The sequence below is a fragment of the Dermacentor andersoni genome, chromosome 1 (assembly GCF_023375885.2).
Source record: "Dermacentor andersoni chromosome 1, qqDerAnde1_hic_scaffold, whole genome shotgun sequence".
In the NCBI taxonomy this organism is placed as follows: domain Eukaryota; kingdom Metazoa; phylum Arthropoda; class Arachnida; order Ixodida; family Ixodidae; genus Dermacentor; species Dermacentor andersoni.
The window spans coordinates 131,021,118-131,045,095 of NC_092814.1; the positions used below are offsets into that span (position 1 = coordinate 131,021,118).

Here is a 23,978-nt window from a genome sequence, read left to right on the forward strand (position 1 = left end):
AATATACTTTTATAAAATTCATACTGTCAGATCAAGCAATGATTCATAAATAATTTACCTTTGTGAATAAAAAGCTTTCGCTGTCGCTGTAGACGAGGTTTTCTTGAGATCATTGGGTTCAGGAACTTAATCTGAAAGAAGCCAGTGGGAAGATACTATTACAATCGAAACCTTTAAGTCTTTATAAAAATGCACATAAAAATGCAAGAACAGTTGGTAACCTTAAGGCGTTGGCCAGCAATTGAACCACAAAACCACACAAGCCTTGTACAGCATCCTTTTCTTCAATTTTTCAAACTTAGTTTTTACATAAGTCTATTGTTCTCAACATATTTAAAAATCTGCATTTTACCATATGCAGCTTCAACTGCCAAAAGAAATAGTCAAACCTTGTTACAATAAAATGATTTATAATGAACTAATGGGTTCATTATAAGATCATGAACAGCAGGTTGCCATTATCCCTCAAGAGAAAAGTGTATAACAGCTGTGTCTTACCAGTACTCACGTACGGGGCAGAAACCTGGAGGCTTACGAAAAGGGTTCTACTTAAATTGAGGACGACGCAACGAGCTATGGAAAGAAAAATGATAGGTGTAACGTTAAGGGATAAGAAAAGAGCAGATTGGGTGAGGGAACAAACGCGCGTTAATGACATCTTAGTTGAAATCAAGAAAAAGAAATGGGCATGGGCAGGACATGTAATGAGGAGGGAAGATAACCGATGGTCATTAAGGGTTACGGACTGGATTCCGAGGGAAGGGAAGCGTAGCAGGGGGCGACAGAAAGTTAGGTGGGCAGATGAGATTAGGAAGTTTGGAGGGTCAACATGGCCACAATTAGTACATGACCGGGGTAGTTGGAGAAGTATGGGAGAGGCCTTTGCCCTGCAGTGGGCGTAATCAGGCTGATGATGATGATGATGAATGGGTATGAAATGGCAGTAATAATAATTTTCCTAGAAATTTCCATGGAAACCCATGCATTAAAACACCATTTAAACTAAAAAATAATTCATATAAATGGATATAACAAGAACATTTTTGGTTAAGTAGTAACGATTTACTGATTGTTTCGCACAAATTAGGCGGAAATTTGGCGGTCTGATGCAGCAGTTGAACACTCCCACAAGCTGTCAGTGGCTAAGCCCACGCTCTACCGCCTCACTGCTGCACTCTACTAACGCAGCTGACTTACACTGTCTCCTGCACTTTGTACACCATATGAACTGTCATCATCATCATTATCATCAGTCTCGTTACGCCCACGGCAGGGCAAAGGCCTCTCCCATACTTCTCCAACTACCCCGGTCATGTACTAATTGTGGCCATGTTGTCCCTGCAAACTTCTTAATGTCATTCGCCCGCCTAACTTTCTGCCGCCCCCGCTACGCTTCCCTTCCCTTGGAATCCAGTCCGTAACCCTTAATGACCATCGGTTATCTTCCCTCCTCAATACATGTCCTGCCCATGCCCATTTCTTTTTCTTGATTTCCACTAAGATGTCATTAACCCGCATTTGTTCCCTCACCCAATCTGCTCTTTTCTTATCCCTTAGCGTTACACCCATCATTCTTCTTTCCATAGCTCGTTGCGTCGTCCTCAATTTAAGTAGAACCCTTTTCGTAAGCCTCCAGGTTTCTGCCCCGTAGGTGAGTACTGGTAAGACACAGCTATTATACACTTTTCTCTTGAGGGATAATGGCAACCTGCTGTTCATGATCTGAGAATGCCTGCCAAACGCACCCCAGCCAATTCTTATTCTTCTGATTATTTCCGTCTCATGATCCGGATCCGCTGTCACTACCTGCCCTAAGTAGATGTATTCCCTTACCACTTCCAGTGCCTCGCTACCTATTGTAAACTTCTGTTCTCTTCCGAGACTGTTAAACATTAGTTTTCTGCAGATTAATTTTTAGACCCATCCTTCTGCTTTGCCTCTCCAGGTCAGTGAGCATGCATTGCAATTGGTCCCCTGAGTTACTAAGCAAGGCAATATCATCAGCGAATCGCAAGTTACTAAGGTATTCTCCATTAACTTTTATCCCCAATTCTTCCCTATCCAGGTCTCTGAATACCTCCTGTAAACACGCTGTGAATAGCATTGGAGAGATCGTATCTCCCTGCCTGACACCTTTCTTTATTGGGATTTTGTTGTTTTCTTTATGGAGGACTACGGTAGCTGTGGAGCCACTATAGATATCTTTCAGTATTTTTACATATGGCTCGTCTACACCGTGATTCTGTAATGCCTCCATGACTGCTGAGGTTTCGAGTGAATCAAACGCTTTTTCGTAATCAATGAAAGCTATACATAAGGGTTGGTTATATTCCGCACATTTCACTATCACCTGATTGATAGTGTGAATATGGTCTATTGTTGAGTAGCCTTTACGGAATCCTGCCTGGTCCTTTGGTTGACAGAACTCTAATACCTGTGTCACACGGGCACATTTAGAAGGCCTTCCAGTCAACGGCCTTCAAAATGCCACAACTCTATCGACTCAAAGGAGTTGTCACGCTGCTACACGGCACTTTAGAAAGGCTGTTGAGCGGTTCAGGTGTTTCTCGTAAAATTGTGTGGCGCTGCGGATCTTTACTTTCGTTTTCATGTCACGAACAGTTAAGCAACATTAAAACCACTTAAAAGCACTATAATTTATTTTATATTTGTTTATGCATTTAAAGAAATGTTTGTACATTGCCATACATATATGTTTTTGTTTTTAAGTTGTTGAGTAGCAAAACCGCAGCAACGTTTTCGTCGCTGCATGCCGCTGTTGTCGAGAGTATGTGCAGTTCGCACATATCAAGTGGCAAAAATACTTTATTGAATAATTAATAACGCTCATATATAGTATTTTTAGATCATTTTGGTTTGATTTGTTCTTTCTAATCGATAATACGAGCACACTGTGAACAAGAGGGCATGTTCGCACTGTTTCCATTTCCGTTGCTCAAAGGCCATCAAGTTGTAAGGTGCTCCATTGACTCGATAGACTATTGACTCGGCGGCCTTCGAAACCGCACGTGTAGCAGCTCAAACTTGACCTTTGAGTCAACTGACTATCGGTTGGAAGGCCTTCCAAATGCCCGTGTGACACGGGTATAAGGTGTCCCTGATTCTATTTGCGATTACCTTTGTAAATACTTTATAGGCAACGGACAGTAAGCCAATCGGTCTATAATTTTTTAAGTCTTTGGCATCCCCTTTCTTATGGATTAGGATTATGTTAGCGTTCTTCCAAGATTCCGGTACGCTTGAGGTCATGAGGCATTGTGCATATAGGGTGGCCAGTCTTTCTAGAACAATGTTCCCACCATCCTTCAACAAATTTGCTGTTACCTGATCCTCCCCAGCTGCCTTCCCCCTTTGCATAGCTCCCAAGGCTTTCTTTACTTCTTCCGGCATTACTTGTGGGATTCAAAATTCCTCTATTCTCTCTTCTATTATCGTCGCGGGTGCCGCTGGTACTCTATAAATCTCTATAGAACTCCTCAGCCACTTGAACTATCTCATCCATATTAGTAATGATATTGCCGGCTTTGTCTCTTAACGCATACATCTGATTCTTGCCTATTCCTAGTTTCTTTTTCACTGCTTTTAGGCTTCCTCCGTTCCTGAGAGCATGTTCAATTCTATCCATATTGTACTTCCTTATGTCAGCTGTCTTATGCTTTTTGATTAACTTCGAAAGTTCTGCGAGTTCTATTCTAGCTGTAGGGTTAGAGGCTTTCATACATTGGCGTTTCTTGATCAGATCTTTCGTCACCTGCGATAGCTTACTGGCATCCTGTCTAACGGAGTTACCACAGACTTCTATTGCACACTTCTTAATGATGCCCATAAGATTGTCGTTCATTGCTTCAACAATAGAGTGGATTCAAGATTTAAATTAAGTTCTGGGGTTTCAGGTGCCAAAATACCATAGTGGTGGACTAATTTTGACCACCTGGGGTTCTTTAACATGCACCCAATGCACGGTACATGAGCGTTTTTGAATTTCGCCCCCATCGATATGTGACCGCCGCAGCCGAGATTCGATCCCACCCCATCGGCAGTGCAATGCCAAAGCCATTACGTCACCATGGCGGGTGCTGGAGTGTGTGGCTTGCGGTATGTGGAGGAAGGATGCTTCAGTGCAGGGGTTCTCAAACATGTTGGTTGCAAGGAACCCTGCTAAGCTCCATGAAGAGACCACAGGAGCGGTCACAGGAGCACGAGCGCACCAGGAGAAAACTGTACATCACGATGGCGGGTGTTGTATTGACACTGCTTAGTGGCTTGCGAGGCTGTCAGTCGAGCACGGGCAAGCTGGAGTGCATGGTCGGCGAGGGCGATGGCGTCGCGCGCTACTCGCTTGCTGAGATCGCAGCAGGAGGAAGTGCCGTGTCTAGGGGCAAGGTCGGTTCGCGACCGCACAGTCGATAAAATGGAGAAAATCTGGCGGTGTCGTACCGGGAAGAATTGTACGCAAATGTGACGTAACGAAGGGCAATGTCCCAGTCGTAGTGGTCCTTGGAAACGTACTTCAACAGCATATCGGTAAGAGTACGGTTTAACCACTCTTTCAGGCCATTGGTTTGAGGATGGTATGAGGTAGTCAGCTTGTGTTGAATGGAGCAGGAACGCACAATGTCGGCGATAACTTTCAAGAGGAAGTTACGACCACTGTCAGTAAGCAGCTGTCGCGGGGCGCCATGAAGCAAGATAATGTCACGCAAGAGAAAGTCCGCGACGTCAGTGGCGCAACTGGTAGGGAGAGCCCGCGTGATAGCGTATCGGGTGGCGTAATCAATTGTGACGGCTACCCATTTGTTCCCAGAGGATGGCGTGGGAAAGGGACCGAGGAGGTCTAATCCAACATGAAAAAAACGGTTCCACAGGGACGGTGATCGGCTGGAGATGACTGGCAGGTAGCACCTGAGGTGTTTTCTGACACTGGCAGGGATCACAGGCAGCAACATAGCGTCGGACGGAGCGAGCAAGACCAGGCCAATAGAAGCGGCGGCGGATGCGGTCGAACGTGCGGTGTCAGGATTGGGGGCTCAATGCCGTCGCTCGTGATCCGTTGTCAAGATTGGAGTCCGGCATGAATTCGAAGGTAGCTGGCCCATGCCGTCGTCCAACTTATCCACGCTGAGGACGTTGATGAAGCGAAGAACTGCTTCTCATCGAGAACGAGGAATATGGGTTTATTTACAATATTTATATCAGTCTAACATGACTGTTTGAGAAAGTAGATCAGTCTAACATGACTGCTTGAGAGAGAGAGTGTCAGTCCAACATGACTGCTTAAGAGAAGTGTGTCGAGCATCCACACAACAGCAGTTTTTAAACACTCTGTCCTCCCGCGATACAAGGCGGCGAACGTTCGTTTAGTCATCACAAACCAGCCGCCTCCCGCAGAACGGTCTACGCACACAAAAGCACACACGTTCGAAGGTCCGGAACCGACGTCAGAGGGCCCCGTAGAACTCGGAGCCGTTCCGGGTAGCGCGTTGGGGAGTTTGGGAACAATAGTTGGCCCGCCGAACTCGTCGTCCTTAGTACCGCCGGGATGTTGCCGCCTATAGTCGTAAGTGGGTGGCAATCTTGCACCGCAGATGGCCATTCTTAACAGCAGGTTACCCCAAGATGTCCTGCAGTGGGTGCGTCATGCATCTCAAAGAGCACAGTCTGTCGTAGATGTTTTGGCACAACAAGAAGAAGATCAGATCCGTCAGGGAGGAAGTTCCTTCGGTACAGAATGCCGCCCTGAAGGACATATCGGTGAACGGATGCGTCGGTTGGTGTAGAGCGCAGACGATCGACGAGTGCTCGCAGTGATAGGTCTCGGTACTGCTCATCGGCGATGTTAGCGAAGGCAGACACAGTGAAAATGCCCTTGGCGGTACTACTGTCGGCGTCCGCAGGCTCGGCGTCCAGGTAGCGAGACAGGCAGTCAGTGTCCTTGTGTAGTCGGTCAGATTTGTAGATGACAGAGTACAAGTATTCCTGGAGGCGTAAGGCCCAGCGACCAAGTCTTCCTGTAGGATATTTCAGTGAGCATAACCAGCAAAGAGCATGATGGTCTGTGACAACGGAAAAGGGTCGGCCGTATAATTATGGGTGGAATTTCACAACCGCCCAAACTAGGGCCAGACACTCACGCTCAGTGATGGAATAGTTGCGCTCCGCAGGTGAGAGGAGACTGCTGGCGTAAGCGATAACATGGTCGTGGCTGCGCTGGCATTGTGCCAGTACTGCGCCAATTCCGTGACCGCTGGTATCAGTACGGACTTCAGTAGGCGCCGAAGGACCGAAATGGGCCAAAACAGGAGGCGTTGAGAAGATCGCTTAGATGTGAGAATGCAGAGGCCTCGTTATCGCCCCACTGGAAAAGCGCGTCTCTTTTCAAAAGCTCGGTTAGTGGTCATGCTATGGCTGCAAAATTTTTCACGAAACGGAAGTACGAACAAAGGCCAATGAAGCTGCGCACATCCTTGATACACTTCGGAACAGGGAAGTGCGTAACAGCATGGATCTTGACTGGGTCCGGTTGCACTCCATTCGCGTCAACGAGATGTCCAAGGAGGGTAATCTGGCGACGGCCGAATTGGCACTTCGATGCGTTGAGTTGCAGACCGGCTTGGCGAAAAACGTCCAGGACTGCCGAGAGGCGCTCGAGGTGCGTAGTGAACGTTGGGGAGAATACTATAACGTCGTCCAAGTAGCACAGGCACGTGGACCATTTGAAACCGTGAAGAAGGGAGTCCATCATGCGTCCAAAAAGTGGCAGGAGCATTACATAGACTGAACGGCATCACTTTGAATTGATAAAGACCGTCGGGTGTTACAAAAGCAGTGTTTTCGCGGTCGAAATCGTCCCCGGCAATCTGCCAGTAGCCGGAGCGAAGGTCAATAGAGGAGAAATAGCGAGCACCGTGGAGGCAGTCAAGGGCGTCGTCAATCTGAGATAGGGGATACACATCCTTCTTGGTAACTCTGTTAAGGTGCCGATAATCCACGCAAAAGCGCCATGAGCCATCCTTCTTTTTTATCAGTACAACAGGTGATGCCCATGGTCTACATGAGGGTTCAATAACATTCTTGGCAAGCATTCTGCGAACTTCGGCGTGAATAACTTGACGCTCAGCCAGTGACACTCGATACGGGCGGCGATGAATAGGAGGGGCATCACCGGTATTAATGCGATGTTCAACAGCTGTAGTTTGGGCCAAAGGACGATCGTTAAAGTAAAAAATATCGTGGTAGAAAAACAGAACGCGGTAGAGCTCACGAGCGTGCTCAAACGGCATGTTGGGCGCAATCATTTTCTGCAAGTCGGTGATGGTACAAGTTGCCGACGGTAGAGGAGGTGTGATGGTAGAGGAGAATCGGTTGAATTGTCGTCTACTGCAATAGATGCTACTGAGTGATCTTCGAATGAGCAAAGCTGGGCCAGAGACATCCCGCGTGGCAGCACTTGTGTCGTAAGCCAAAATTGATTACTGGCAGGCAGACGCAATTCGCCACAATAGATAAAACTGTATGAGGTACTGCAATCCCGTGTGTAAGGAGGACGTCTTGCATAGGAGCCGCGATGTAGTGACCGTCGGGGACTGGTGGGGATGACACTTAAGTCAACGTAAGTCAGTGCCGAAGGTGGAAAGAGAACGAAGTCGACGGAACTGAGGCGACTGGGGTGCGGTTCAGTGGGATCCAGAACAGGCAGGTCAAGGCGAAGAGTACTGGCGGAACAATCGATGAGAGCAGAATGTGCGGAGAGGAAGTCTAAGCTGAGGATGGTATTGTGGGGACAGTGGGCGATGACTGTGAATAGCACGATAGTCGAACGATCGGCGAAGGAGATCGGCGAAGGAGCGTCACCTCGAGGCGCTGCATCGTCTAGTTTTCCGGCTGGGAGCGGCGCCCGAAGGGAGTCGGCGAATAGGAGCGACGGGGCTGGGGAGAGCGAGATTGTCGTCGTTGGGGCGAAGGCGAATGAGAATAGGGGCGGTTCAGTGCAGGAGAATCAGTGGCGGCATTATCGGAGCGTGCGGCATAGGGACGAGAAGGGCCATCTGGGGGGCGAGAGTAGGCAGTATAAGTAGACCGGGTCGGGGAACTCCAGCGATTGCGACATTGCCAAGAAATGTGCCTGATTCCATGGCAGTGAAAACAAATGAGCTTGTCGTCAGCAATGCGCCAATCAGATGGGTTTCGGAAACGTGGTGGGTAAGAAGATGCGGGACGGGGTGAAATCGAAGAAGCCGGGCGGGTATCAGGGCGATGGGCCGAGCAGATGGTGTGAAGACCCTTGTTGTCGAACTCCTGGCGGACAACTGCCTGGATCAGGGAAACCATGACTGCAGGTGCGTTGGTGGGGGCTGCAGTCGAACGCAGCCGGATAGGCGGCCTCGATCTCACGTCGGACGATCCTGGTAACTTCGCCAGTGTTGTTGGGACGAGGAGCGTCAGCACAGGAAGATGTCGCTGGGGTGCTGGGTAGACGGGCAAACTGCTGGTTGATACATCGGCTTTTAGCGAGTTCCAGGCGGTGGCAGTTCAAGGCGTCATCGGCAATGCCTTTGAGGATGTGGGAAACCTTGTCTGACTCAGTGATGTGTGCGTCAACTTTGCGGCACAGAGCCAAGACGTCCTGAATATACGTGACATAGGGCTCTGTTGACGTCTGCACAAGGCCGGAAAGCACCTTCTGCACGGCAAGTTGGTGACCGTAGGGGTTGCCGAACAAGTCACGGAGCTTTTGCGTCCCAACTGGTGAGTTCATCTTCGTGCGTCCGAAACCAAACTCGAGGTGTGCCACCGAGGTAAAAGACTACACTACGTTGGCGAGCATGATAGTAGGGTCCCACCGGTTACTGCGGCTGACGTGTTCGTACAGGCTGATCCAGTCCTCGACGTCTTCCTCATCTTTGCCCGAGAATACGCCAGGATCACGGGGAGCGGGGAGAGATGTAGGTTGTCGATGTGACAGCAGGTGTCAGAGCTGGCGGAGTTGAGTTGTAGTCGCCGGGAGCCATGAAGAAAGGCTCGACGTACCGTCTACTGCGAAGCTCCGTGACGAGGTTACAGGGAACGTCCACCTCCACCTGATATGTTACGTAGGAAGACGCAGACGAAACGCTATATACAAGTATATTTACAAGGAAATACGCCGCACTTGGCGGAGAGGCAACAGCCCGCGCTAGCCTCTAATCGTCGTCGTCTTCACACTGCTCGCCTTTTCATGATTGCAAATACTGTTTCGTAGCAATATCAACACGCTTTTATTTAGACCATGAACCAGCATAATGAACCAGCAAATCCTGTTTCTATTTTGTATAAGCACATTGCAGAACCTACAATTCTCGTCATCGCTTGCCTGATTAACACTCACAGCGGCGAAGGCCTCATGACTTCCTTCGCAGCGCAGCCATGGCGCGCGTCTTCGTCCGAGACATGTTTTTCGATACCATGCACACATCTCCATTATTTCTGTCCACTGTGATGTACAGTGGAACCCCGTTCATACGTTTTTCACCGGACCGATGAAAAAAAACGTAACAGTCGGGAAAACGCAACAGTGAGGAAAGCTCCGAAAATGAATGAAAAAAGTGCAGCTTCAACTATAGACAATTTATTTCCACAGAGTGCGCTTAGAACTTAAAAAAGTCTGGAATGGTGGCTTGCCGTTTCTTTCGCTCGCTAGAAACCACCACACGTTTCTCAATAGCCTGGAAGGCCGCATTGCTGTCAGCGTCGCTGTGAGGTGCGACGTACCTGCGACGTACCTTCTCCAAAGCTAGGATTTGGCAACTCCCCGGCATCATGCGGCTAGTGCTCCTCGTCGTCACCCCGCCCCGGCAATGGCAACGGACGAAGGAATATCCGCGGAAAATGTTGCCCTCTTTGGCGTAATCATGCTAACGTGCTAACGATTATTTAGTATTGCTGTGGAGCGCGCACGTCCGAGCAGCCCGGTTGTGTGCAGCACGGCGTGGTTTCGCAAGAAATGTAAACAAGAGAGGAGAGCTGGCCCGATAGGCGGAGCAACGCCATGAGCAACGCCAACTTCCGGCTTCCCTTTAGCTATAGCTTCACAAAGAGTGACGTCAGGGCCTCTCCCGATTTTGCTTCCTCCGTGAGTCGACCCGTCCAACAAACCATGCGTTGACCGTAATCACCGTGATGATAGTGAGAGCATTTTTCACGAATGGCCATCTAGTGGCGGCCTCTCTTTTTGCAGCTTTTTGCAGCCAAGCCCGGCCAAGCCCGGTCAAAACTTGTCAAAAGCCAAAATGGCGGTTGGAGCGCGTTGCCTACTTTAGCCCAGGCGGGTTCGGGTTGCGACGCATCATGTGGGAATGTTTGCACAGCTACTACGTAACAGCGGAGTTCCTTATACATTGGATCCTATGGAAGCTATGCCAGGACCGGATGAAAACGACGTAGCAGCCGGGAAAACGCAGCAGTGAGGAACGTAACAGCAGGGTTCTACTGTAGCCAGTGCTCTTCATCTTCGACAGCTTTGCACAGAGTCAAAGTGAAAACTACAGTTTGCTGCAACCACTGTGGACGAAACTGCGGCCACTATCGACGCAATCATGGACAGCGACCTTGCAGTTCTGAAGGCAGGCGGCCGACGAATGTGCCAAGTTGCAACAAATGCAAACGAAATCGCGGTGGTTATGAATGCAATCTTGGATGGTGACTACATTTTCAAGGCATGCGGCCGAGATGCACACCGAGTCAAAACGAAACCTCTGTTTGCCGCAACCACGTGGTTATCGACGTGATCATGCATAGGGACTATGCAGTTATGAAGGCATGCGGCCAGCTGCCAACACGGTCTTACGTGTGGCGACAAACGCAAGAATATAGGCTTAAGGGCCCAATTAGGCATGAAGCGTTCTAGCATTGCTGTCAGTCACGTATCACGTACCATTTCTCCTGATGACTATGGCAATGCAAGCTCTACTGCTTCGTTTCTGTTGGACACTAGCGCTGTTTTTGCTCTTTTGCGTCGCGCATTTGCAGTGCTCTGCGCTCGCCGAGCTACTGCACTAGAACCAGCTGGGTTGTGCTAACCTTTAATCCTCCGACGTATACATCAGTGTGCAAGCTAGCGGCACCTATCCACGAATGGTAGAAATGCGCATGGTTCGCCGCCTTAGCTACTTGGCAAGCACGAAACCAGGGAAAATTTATCAGTGGCTCGCGGAACCTTGAGGAGGAGCCTGCTGAGCCCCTGGGTTCCGCGGAAACCACTTTGAGAACCCATGCTTCAGTGCATCCTGCACTGTTTACCCACAGCCACTACAAATGATTTCAAATGCACAGTGAAAGGGTTTTTCACATTCTGGGAACCATATGATGATCTATTTCATTTTCCATTCTCTTCCCCCTTCCATATAGACTGACAAAACCATGCCACCACTGTCACTGCGATCAGCCACTTGCCAGAATGAGTGCTAGGTATTCGATTGTTACAAAATACAACCTCTGCTCTCATATTTTCGGTAATCACATGGCTTATCAGCGTTTCATGAATGTGCTGGCAGAGCATTTCAAGCATATGACTTCGTGCAACACTTGTTGACAAATGGCAGCGTAAAAAAAAAAGCTTTTTTTGTTGTTGTTTAGAAGCGTCTGCTAGCACACTGATGCGAACAAAAACAGCGCAAGTAATTGTGTTTGTCTCACTTTGTTGTCCAGTTTCTTGCACTGTTTTTGTTCTTAGCATTATGTATCAATTATCACAACAGCAAACTCTGCTAAAGAAATCAGAAGCGTGCAGCGTTCCATCAGTGTGCTCCTGAAACTCTAGTACTTCACACACATGACATCGGTGAAGACTGAAATCTCGGACACCTTACAGGGCATTGTGCGATAAATCGACCTCGGACTACACGACCGTCTGCCCATGTCTCATGTCCATGTCATGTCTCATGCCCATGTCTCATGCATAGGGGGCACATTAAATATCTCCTGGTGCTAGTGAACTAGTGAGTCAAACAAAAGAGTGATATACAGTTGAACCCCGTTCATACGTTTTTCACCGGACCGAGGAAAAACAACGTAACAGCCGGGAAAACGCAACAGTGAGGAAAGCATCGAAAATGAATGAAAAAAGTGCAGCTTCAACTGTAGACAATCTATTTCCACAGAGTGCGCTTAGAACTTAAAAAAGTCTAGAATGGTGGCTTGCCGTTTCTTTCACTCGCTAGAAATCACCACACGTTTCTCAATAGCCTGGAAGGCCGCATTGCTGACAGCGTCGCTGTGAGGTGCGATGTACCTGCGGAGGAGGTCCACAGCCGCGACGGCTTCTCCAAAGCTAGGATTTGGCAACTCCCCGGCATCATGCGGCTCGTGCTCCTCGTCGTCACCGCGCCACGGCAATGGCAATGGACGAAGGAATATCCGCAGGAAATTTCGCCCTCTTTGGGGTAATCATGCTAACGTGCTAACGATTGTTCAGTATTGCTGCGGAGCGCGCACGCCCGAGCAGCCCGGTTGCGCGCAGCGTGGCGTGGTTTCGCGAGAAATGTAAACAAGAGAGGAGAGCTGGCCCAATAGGCGGAGCAACGCCATGAGCAATGCCAACTTCCGGCTTCCCTTTAGCTATAGCTTTGCAAAGAGTGACGTCAGGGCCTCTCCTGAGTATCCTTCCTCCGCGAGTCGACCCGTCCAACAAACCATGCGGGGACCGTAATCACAATGATGATAGTAAGCGCATTTTTCACAAATGGCCACCTAGTGGCGGCCTCTCGAACTGGCGCGCGGCTTCTTGCAGCCAGCTCCATAGCCAAGCCCAGCCAAGCCCGGTCAAAACTTGTCAAAAGTCAAAATGGCGGTTGAAGCGCGTTGCCTACTTTAGCCCAGGCTGGTTCGGGTTGCGACGCATCATGCGGGAACGTTTTCACAGCTACTACGTAACAGCGGGGTTCCTTATACATTGGATCCTATGGAAGCTATGCCGGGACTGGATGAAAACGACGTAGCAGCCGGGAAAACGCAGCAGTGAGGAACGTAACAGCGGGGTTCTACTGTATTCATCTTGAAATGTCACCAGCATGGTTGTTGGCCATGTCGTCGGCGCTCCACAGAACCGACACTAGCAAAGCCTAGTCGACCTAGTGGTCGCCAATGACAATTCGGTGCATGCATTGATTGTACTTTCGTTTATCTGTAGTAAAAGCATGACAATGGTTGATATAGGGGCTATGATTTTTGTAGCGATGCTTTCCGCTCTATTCTATACCACTCTTATTATCCACTGTTCATGGCCGGCTGATCCCGTTGATAATGAGTGCGGAGCGTCGTTCAGCTGACCACTGACGAAGCGCGAAGAGCATGAAAAAAACACACACACACACAAAAAAAGACAGAAGGTATTGCTAGAAAATCGTGACCACTGAATGTCTGGGCCAAGGGGAAGTGTATGTGTGCACAGTAACATGCGTTGACAAACCTAGGCCCTATTCTTGGACAACCACTTTCGAAAGATACTTTCATTTTCACGATATTTCGCGTGACTAGCACCAGACTCATTGATAGGCTGCAGCATTTCCACACTGCGACAAGATCGATTGCTTGGCACTATGCCATGAATACTGTCACTTGCAGACGCCGATGAATCTTGCACTATAGTCAGGTGAAATTGAAGGTATTTCCCGAAAGTGACGCTCTGAGAACAGAGTACACCTTTTTTGACCAATTGTAGAATAAGGTCACTTATTTTTGGGTGAGTTTGGTATTTCGGACTCCTCATAATTCAGATGTTTCGGCAGTCCCCGTTGAGTCCGTATTATCAGTCGGCGACTGCAGAATACAAGAAAATGAAAGCCCCTGTCACCTCTAAGGAGCAGAATGGGCACCATTTTCTGACACTCGAACATGTTTTTTTTTTGTTTTTTACATCACAGTCAGCATTTCACTTTCAAGCTAAGCCTTAACCACATGTAATAAGAGCAGCACAGTGCATTTCGTCATCATCAGCTTATTTTATGTTCAGTGCAGGACAAAGATCTCTCTCAGAGATATCCAGTCTTTCGCCAGCCGACGCCATCTTATGCCTGCAAATTCTGCCGTCCTCGACTATGCTTCCCTTCTCTTGGCACACATTTTAGAACTCTAGCAGACCACCAGTTACCCACCCTATGCATTACATGGCCTGTCCAGCTCCAACTTTTTTTTCTTAATGTCTACTAGAATATTGGCTACCACTGTTTGCCCTCTAATCCACACCGCTGTCTTCCCATCTCTTAACATTACGCCTAACATTTCTTGCTCCATTGCTCGTTCTCAAGTTTCTGGCCCATATTTTAGTATAGGCACAATGCAAAGATTGCACACTTTTCAAGGATAGCTCCAAGCTGCCAGTCATGACGTGATAATATCTGCTGTATGCTCTCCAACCCATTCTTCTGTAAATCTTTTGTCATCAGGGTCCCCTGCATGTAAATGGCCTAGACAACCCTACTCTTGCACAGATTCCGAGGCTGACTGCTAATCATGGATTCTTGTTCTCTTGCCAAATTATTGAACATTACCTTTGTTTTCTGAATATTAATCTTCAACCTTACTTTTACACTATTTCGGCTAAGATCCTCAATTATTTGTTCCAAGTCATCTGCAGACTTCAGGCTGCAGAGATAGTTGATCCTCACTACTAGTCCTTCCCAGCATACTACATTGAATACTTCTAAGCATACAGTGAGCAGGATTGAACAGATTTATTCCCAACTAATTCAATAAAAAACCAAATTAAAATAGGAACACCTACCTCTGCAAAGAGAAGTCCCTTAGGTTCCAGATGGAGAGCCATGCCATGCCTGTCATCATCAATAAACTCTTCGAGCCGGAGAAACTTCACAGCACACATGCCACGCCAATCTTTCCAGTATATCTGGATCTCCAGTTCTCGAGACTGCACAACCATTTGGAGACAAGGCCCAATAATAAAAAACATGCTTAATACCAGTGTTATTACTTTCTCTTAGTATCACTTTTCATAACAGTCAGACTTTCTCGATCACAAAATAATGCAAGGAACATTTAAGCAAAAATGAATAAATGTTCCTCAGAGAGGGACTGGGTTTCGGCACAGCTTGGCGAAGGTCTCAATGGAACGAAATAATTGACAAATAGGAGAAGCAAGGCAAAGTGCGTCTTATAAATGATACTACGGAACTGTGTCAAGTAACACAGGCGTTGAAATATCCTTAGCCTGATGCGTTACAGTTAAAGAAAAAGAAACTGATCCAGGAGCGTTTATTGAAGCTACTCTTGTTTCCTCAAATAGATAGACATATAATAGATATAATAGAATATAATATATAATAGAATAGATAGACTGCACAAATGCTTTTTTTTAATGAAGGTAAATCAGACATCCACCTTTTTCGTTCGTAGCAATTGCTACAAAGAAAACCTATAAGGGTTCCTCGAAAGAAAAGACTCGCAGTTGAAGAAAAATTCGTCCTGTTCCAGGACTCGAACCCGGGACCATCGCCTTTCCGGGGTAGCCGCTCTACCATCTGAGCTAACCAGGCGGATAGCAGATGGTAGGGCGAAGTTGAATTTGTCAACAACTTGAAGCAAAGGAAAGAGTTTGACATAATAGTTCTGCGGAAACCCGCAAGGTGAAGAGAAGTAATTAATGAAGGGAAAATTCCTTCATTAATTAATCTCCACCTGGCAGGTTTCCGCAAAACTATTATGCCATGCTTTTCTTTTCTTCCTAATTGCCCTATGAAAGCAGTGCCTCTCTGACTCAACCGTAGCATCATTTGCTGGTCATCATTGTTGACCGCAGTCTAAGTCGCAAGTACACGTTACACAGTCATCTAGTCCCAAAAGATGTATTCATTATTAAATGCCATCGTACACTTGCTAACTCATAAATGTTTGGCTGTGGAATACAAACAAGCCCTGAAGCATGGAAAGTGCTGCAATGTGTGACACACAGTGCTAGCATACAAACATAATGCGCCAAAATGAGCGCCACTTACATCAACAGTCGGAAATCGAGTAATTTGCAAAAGGAACCATTTTGGGACAGCTATATTGAAATGCTTGACACTTTTTTTATTATTTGTAGCATCCTGCTACCTGCACGGAGCTGTATTAACTGTAGGGTTGTGCAAATGTTCGGAACGTTGGAATAACAAATTGAGTATTGTATTTAATTTGGTACCTGAATCAAATGCGTCCCTAGTTAAAAATCCAAATACCGTATATACTTGCGTAGGCTGCATTCGTGTAAAAGCTGCACCCAGAACTAAAATCCCTAAAAAAATATATTTAACAATTACCCGCGTATTAGCCCCACCCTTGATTTTTGAGAACCTTAGCAATGTTATCTGTTGTGTGTGTGTGTGTGTGTGTGTGTCTTTTTTTTCTTTCTTCTGTGGCAAAACAGGGATGCCGTGCCAAGTTTTCAGCTCCTCCAGGTAGCAGAAGCCCAGCCTTCGAGATTTAGCGGCTGCCTCCGAGACGTCACCGTCACTGGTCTGTGGGGCGTCTTCCAGAGCCAGTGCAAGTCAGTACTATAGTTCAATAAACACAAGTACTGCCGAAAATTTAAAAAAAAAAAATGCGTCTTTCTGTGCACCCTCAATTTTCACCCTAAATCTTGGAAAAAATGTGTGGCCGTTACATGAGTATATACCGTGTTCCTGTAATAGTTTTCAAATAATTCACGACGATGACTGTGCACCATCAAACATGAAATTGGAGCACAAATGCAAGAACTTTCATCCCATCCAAAATGGACAATACGATCTAGAGCATGCTGCATCGTTCCACGATCACTTACAATAAAAAATTGGACTGCCGAATGACTTGTATTCGGCAGTGGGTATTATTTGGTTCTATTCATAGGTGCAGCATCTGTGCACTTTCATTGTACAGTCAAATCTCGATAATTCGAACTCGAAGGGACACGAAAATTTGTTCGAATTAAAAGGTGGACTTGTTCTTGAAGTACACATTCACCAAGCACGATGCACAAACGGTGAGAGTCGTGAAATATTACGGCACGCAAGCACACAGTGAGCAAGAACCACGAAGCTTCCCGTGCCGGCGAACGCTCGCTTCCTGATAACGGCAGTAAACTTGACTTCAAAGAGGAGGCTAAGCTGGCGCCGGGCCGGCGTGGAGGCAGGCGCACGTGGAATCGAAGGTGAGAGAGCTCCGAGGCAAGGTGAGCGCAACTGGGAGGAGGAGCGGGAGGGAAGTGGATTTGCTTTCCCGCCAGCTTGATGGATGGCGCTAATTACCTTTGCCACCTAAGCCCCCTTATTGCCACCTAAGACTGCCATGGCAGAGTTGCCAAGGTCAGACTGAGCCTCCACCTCTGCTTCCGTCTGTGTGCTTGTGCGCTTTTTTCTTTGTCTGCTGACAAATTGGCGCTGCGTTTGCATTCTCTGTCCTGCATTCTTAATGCGTCATGTCTTATGAAGGTGACGAAGTCGTTGCCACTGATCATAATGATGTTGGTGTGCTCCCTGCTGTTGTGACGTCGCCGCATACAGAAGATAAGGAGAACGAGGTACTGGGAGCCACCTTCCTGTCCTTGTATTCAAGCTCCGTCCTGTTGTACAGAATCGGATGTGGCACACTGTCTCCCGACAACCTTTCCATCGGGAAGTCTCGGTTTAGACTTGTCATTGTAAATAAAGTCGCAGTTTCGCTCGAAAGGCGAGGCATCGTTTGCGATAGCAAATTAGTGAACAGCTATACGAAGCAAGAATAGTAGTTTTATCAGCTGTATAAACTTGTAAACAAAGCCATACTAACTAAATGAACAAGCATGGTGAAACACATGCACAAGCAAACATGAACACATCTCCCTCGAGCGTGGAAACTCGCTGTCAAAACGCTTGCGTGAGGAAATGCAGCAGCTGCAGCGAGCGAAGTGACATTCATGGCGTATATCACTTCATCGAAAAGTGAGCGCCGAGAACACCCAGCACGCACAAAGCTACGAGTCGCCAACACACCTACACTCTGCCCCCAACATAGATCACTCTCAAGATAAGCAGTCACATGCGAGAATAAGCCGCGATAGTCGGCTCCCCTTGCACACTTTCACTCGTACATACAGCGTAGGGTGTGCGGCGACGGCGTAATCGCCCTTGGACTTGAATCTATGGCGGGGTCCGAGCACTGCTGGTCAGGGGCACCACCACGTGATTTGGCGTGCTGCTGAGAGCATTGTCAGAGCGCGGTATGTTCGAATTACCGGGCGTCAGTTTGAATAAACCGAAAGTTTGAATTAAGCGTGTTCGAATTAATGAGATTCGACTGTATATGATCTGAATATGCTTCACAGCAATAAACTTGACAAAATAGTGGCACCCTCTGCTGTGACCATTTGAGCTACAGAAAACCTTTTTTTCTTTTTTCTTTTTGCTCTGCCATTGCTGCAGACAACATGATTTTCTGGTTTAGTTGTGATGGTATACACAGATGTTAATGGACCCACAAGGCTGCGTTATTGTGCAAAACAGAAGGGAGAATTGTGGATTTCTTCAGTAAAGAAGGGCATGTTAATGAAGTGCAAGTATGTGTTTACTATCTTCTTGACACATTGGTTAATTCGACATTTGGTCAAATCCTGAGATTTTTTGCAACCCCGTAAAATCCAAATAAGCGAGGCTTTACTGTAAGAAAAACTCTAGCCCCATGGTTCCCCCCCCCCCCCCCCATTCTTTTATTTACAGTTTATTTATAGTACACCCTGCAGCGCCGAAGCATTATAGCAGGGGATTCTCGCTTATTGCATAGTGAGGGTCTTGAAACTGGCAGTCTTGAAGACTGAACTCTTTCCCTAACACAGGGAAAATAAGTGTTCTTTGTTGGTTACACCAGATATTCTTTGTCTGAGGGAACTACTGCACTCAATATTTTATGTATTACATAAACAAAAATGAGAATGAATGCACTTTTCATGCATACAAATTTTACTGAAGAGATGTCTGTCCTAAAAAATATATAAATTGCCAGAATCAAGATGGTGGGATAAAACTGAACAAGGTTTACAAAGACACACTTGTATTAACTATGAGAAAAATGTATCAAAACTTATGAGACATACAAAATGTACTGCCGTCTAATAGGCAATATGTCCGAAATAATTAAAATTTCTCATTAACAGGTATTGCACTACAAAAATTTAACTGCAAGCACCATTTGGGTGTGCCGGGCTGTGGCCGCCCATTTTCTGGGCTGGTTTGCGTCATCGTCGCTCTCAGAGTCAAAGTCAGATGAAAAGGCAGCATCCTCAGACTCGTTCCATCGATAAAATCAGCTACAGACACAGCGGCATCATAAGATCTACAATCTTTTGAAGCACTTGCACTGCTCTTGGAAGCGGCCATTTTTACCTTCTAATTTGACAATCGTGAAACTTAAGAGCGCGTTCAAAAATCACTGCTTGGCAGGAAAAAAGCAAACTGTTTGGAAAACAAAAATATAGCTTTTCTCCTTCACGTTTGACGGTGCAGTGTGTCCGTGAATGGCATCGAAGGTCTTGAAAGCGACATTTAAAATCATTGACAGTGGGCTAACGATGTCCAATGGGCATGGTACGGAAAGAGTTAAGTAGCATATGAGGGTCTATTGGCCAGTTGCCTGTTCTAAGATAACACACTATGCAATGCCTGTGGTTCAATGAATTCCATATTTGCTGCATTGCCCATAAATTTGCTGCGTTGCCCATAAGTGGCACTGGTCGATACTCCCAGAACTATACTCGTGGACAACTTTCTGTGGCTATGAAGGGAAAGCTACGGAGGCAAAGCACGCACAAGTGAGAGCGCTTCTGAAGAGAGTCTCACGTTTTAATCCACGTTAGTTTAGGCTGGGGAAGACAAAACATGAAACACACCACTGAGTGTTAAAGTTTACTTATTCTGCGGCTTTTCCCTTCCAAGTCTAGGCAAACGCAAAACCGTCGCACATGGAAGCTGCGTCGACTCAGCGTCTGTTTTGAGCAACGAAAAGCACTGTCAAACGCTGCGGCACTACAGTCAAACCCGACTATATCGAACCCGTTTACATCGAATTATTCTCTATATTGAACAATTTCTGGTCTTGGTATAGTTACAATGAGTATATATAGCAAAAATTAAGCTTACATCAAACAAAAATAGCAGTGACTCCCGATATATTGAATGTCACGCAGCGGAAAGTGCCCCTGGAAGTTGGCTTTCCCTCGCAGTGGCGGGAAAACGCAATGGCACAGCTCCATTCAACCACTCTCCCTACGGTGACCGTGCTCCCTCGGGCGAGCCGTCGACACCCCCAACAAAAAATGGTCCTAGCCCGCCCGCAGCGCCTGCTCAGACAGCCAATCAGAGGCTCTTGTGCCCTCGTCGTGCAAGATGGCGAAAGTGCGAGTTGTCTCGCTGCTTTTCTGGTTCATTGCGTGCGCAACGTTGTGGGCCTTCTCCCGCAGTGTTGCCCTGATGAAGCGGAAGAATTCGCCTTTCGTCGTGAAGCTCGAAATCATAAATCGGGTCAAACGCGGTAAGAAGTCGGATGTCCCCACAGCGTACAAGATTCCGAGGAGCACTCTCAGCACGATCTTGAAGAATGAGGGGGAGATTAGGGCTAAAGTGGCCAAACTTGCGACCCGGTGCCCGTGGCACCCGACGCGTACGCACGGCCGTGTACGAGTGGTTCATCCGAAATTGCTTCAGCCGTGCAGACTTCCGCGTGCTCGGTGATGACTGTAAATTGCAATGAATACGACAAAGCCGTTGCCGGTGTTGCCGAAGTTTGGAGCGAGCTGTCATAATTTCCGGAAGCCGTTGAAGAATCAACGGTGGACGAGTTTGTGAGCGGAAATGATGCTGTCGCGACCACGGGAGAGCTCAAAAACGAATACTACACTGCCGACATCGTACCGAGCACAAGTGAAAGTGTGCACACTGAGGAAAGCAACGACAGTCCTTGGCCCACATCCTTCCAAGTGATCGGTGCGCTCGCACTAGTCCATTGCTTCTGCGCGAATGCGGAAGGTTGCGGCCTCAGCTGCTCAGACTCCTTAGACAATAGGAAGAATTGCGTGCGTCGCAGGCAGAAATTGCCCAAGCAGAATAAAATGCAGGGCTATTTCGTGCGAAACTAAGCTAGTTTCACCAATAAAGTGATTTTATAAATGGTATGTGCTTTTATGACATTCAAATCTTTAACAGGCTTATATCGAATTATGCTCTATATCAAACTAATAGGCGGTTTTTGCGAGTTCGATATAGCCGGGTTTGACTGTACTAACAAGTGCAGCAGCACCGCGGCCTGTAGCTTTCCCTTCATAACCACAAAAGTTGTCCATAAGTATAGTCTATAAATACAGAACTGCATTAATATGATCTCGTTATGTACGATATCCCAGCGCCAACGTTCGATATAGAAAAACCCAATACTTTTTTTACCTGTTAACATGTTTCCAGAAAACACGATCTTTCAGCACCAACAATCAGTAAATCGCCGAACTATGATTGCATGATACGTTTTCCGGCCGCTAGATCGCATGTAAACAACAAAATGAAGGAAGCGCGCGTAATCGATGTCAGTAGCTGCCCACCGCAGCAGCTTCCCCTCATTACTACTCGCATGCCTGTCTCGCGTGAAAACACAGGTGTGCACTCAGTTTCCTATTCAGTTACCAGAAAAACTTCTCCCAGGTCGTTGCACACCACATATGCAGCTATCATAGCCCAACCTTATTGCAATATGCATCTTCACCTATCTGTTACACAGCATGTGGGGCTAGTGCCATTGAAAATGTATTGCATGCCTTTAATTGCCAATAACCCAAACACGCCGCCGTTCTCTGCTGCAGGTGGCGCGAAGTGAGTGTCATGTTTCGCTCTAGTAGCGTCGTAGGTGTCATATTTGAGCATCGCCCCACCAGCTCAATTTCGTTGGGGTTTCCTATTGCTGTCTTATAACACTACGCAATAGAAAAATGACAACGCGTGTCCTGCGTCACTCTGAACATCTAGTGCCGCACCGATTCATGCCATGTTGGTACAGTCGCCGACTGATTTTCCGGACTCCAAAAATTTGGACATGCTTGATTATTCGGTCTGCTTCGTGGCACCGCCATTCTCCCCATAGACCATAATGTATAACAACTGCCGAAAGTTCGGACACCTTGTAACCTCTCGTCTGATTTTTCGGACACTCCTTGAGCCAACTCGATCGAGAGTACCATGCACCGACTCTGACCGGTGCACGGTTCAACTTGCTGAACGGCATTTTTGTTTTGAACGAAGCCTCCTTGCTGCCCCATGAAGTGGCGCTACTGCAAATCCACGCTCATCATCATCGTTTCTGCCCGGTTCGATAGAGTGGCTCTACAGCAGTTCCGGTTTCAGCTTAGTAAGCCATGTCAAGACAATCCAGCAGCTGATTTGTTTCTTTGCGCACAACACTGCGAGTAGGCCACGTTTTTCGTTTGTGCGACTGGTGTCGGCATGGTGGTGTTTGCTTTGTGTGCTGTGTCGAGGTTCCGGTGAAACAACGCGGCATATGGAAACATCGCATCAAGTGTCTAATGACACCGACAGTGCCCGCGTAGACTGCGCTGGGGGATGCCAGCAAGCGGGTGCCGGGAGGCCTACGATTTGTTCTGCTGAGACCTGCGCAGTGGTTGCATTGCGATTCCGGACACCGTCTCATTTGACAGTTTCACAGGTGCTGACACTGTACTGACATGCGCAGAACTCAACAACGGCGAGATCATTCGTCAGGTTTCTGCTGCACCGCCGGACGATGACTCTTGAGTGGGAAGATGATGCACCATGTGCTATGCTGCCGTCGCATGCGGAGCGTGTAAAAGCAGTGACTGTGCTTTCAGCCGCCTATAGTGACCGTACGACCCTCTCCGAGATTCAGGCTTATCTGATTGCGCGATAACGGAACAGCATGCAACGGCGCATTCACGATTTCTTCAAGCCTACTGCCGAGCCTGAATAAGTGCGTGGAAATAAAGGATTTCCTTTTTGTTTTTCTTAATCTGCTTTTTCGGACACCTCTTTGTTCGGACATTTCCGCAGTCCCCGTAATGTCCGAATAAACGGTCGGCGACTGTACATCAAAACTTCCTGCCGAAATTCCCCGCTCCAAGAAGCTGCTGCCCCAGGCTGTATTCAAGGAGTGCGAACATAAGCTTTGTTTTTGTTTTTACATTTATGCATTGTTCTTTGCCTCACTGGTGTAACCTTTACCCTATGTAATACCCTCCCTAGAGGGCCTTTAGAGTTATCGTGAACTAAATAAATAAATAAAGCCACAAAAAAAAAGCACGTCTCGAACCGCTCGGGCGCCACCAGCTTGGCGCACATTGGCCTTCTGCACTGCAACGATTCACACAACACTTCACATTACTTAGGTGTCCACAACAGTTAGGGCTGGTGTATTTATTACACTTTGGATCGCACATTTTCCCTGTTAGTATGTTTTTTCTTGTGTTTTTATCTGAAACATATAAATGAGGTTCTACTGTACATATACGCAAATATCCAAGGAAGTGGGTGTTTAGGATGCAGGGACAGCGACCACTGTGGCTCAATTATTACAGCAGGCGTTCACAAACATTTTGGCCTTGGGGAACCCCTCCCCTCTTTCCAATGATTTGATTAACATATTTATTTACTCACATAATGATCACACTTTTTGTCAAAAAAACTGACGCAAATTCAGGGGTGTGATCATTACGCGGGTTAAATTTCCCACGAAAAGAAACATTTTCTTTTTTCATCCCGCGTTTGCTGCGGATTGACGACGGGTCAACAAGCAGGCGGCTGCCTCTGTCAGTGCAAGGCACCAAAAGAAAAATGGTGGCTGGCGGAGGCAGCCGAACCCACCGAACGCGATTATTTTTCTTCTCGTGAGTACATTACGCGCATTAAAACAGTTTCTTCCGTACCAGTAATAAATGATATAGTTAATATCGGCAAGTTTGCAGCAAT

At 47.2% G+C, this 23,978-nt stretch overlaps 1 protein-coding gene across 3 annotated transcripts in view; it reads right to left on the reverse strand.

Annotated features, from left to right (window-relative positions):
* The window catches only part of Pkn (serine/threonine-protein kinase N), a 181,385-nt gene that overhangs the window by 105,609 nt on the left and 51,798 nt on the right, over nucleotides 1–23,978 (reverse strand). For all 3 annotated transcript variants that reach the window (XM_050193885.2, XM_055062035.1, XM_055062036.1), the window contains 2 exons: nucleotides 14,777–14,920; nucleotides 59–131 (listed from right to left, as the gene is read on the reverse strand). In XM_050193885.2, the coding sequence (XP_050049842.1) occupies nucleotides 59–131; nucleotides 14,777–14,920 (217 nt within the window). The remainder of the gene's footprint in view (nucleotides 1–58; nucleotides 132–14,776; nucleotides 14,921–23,978) is intronic.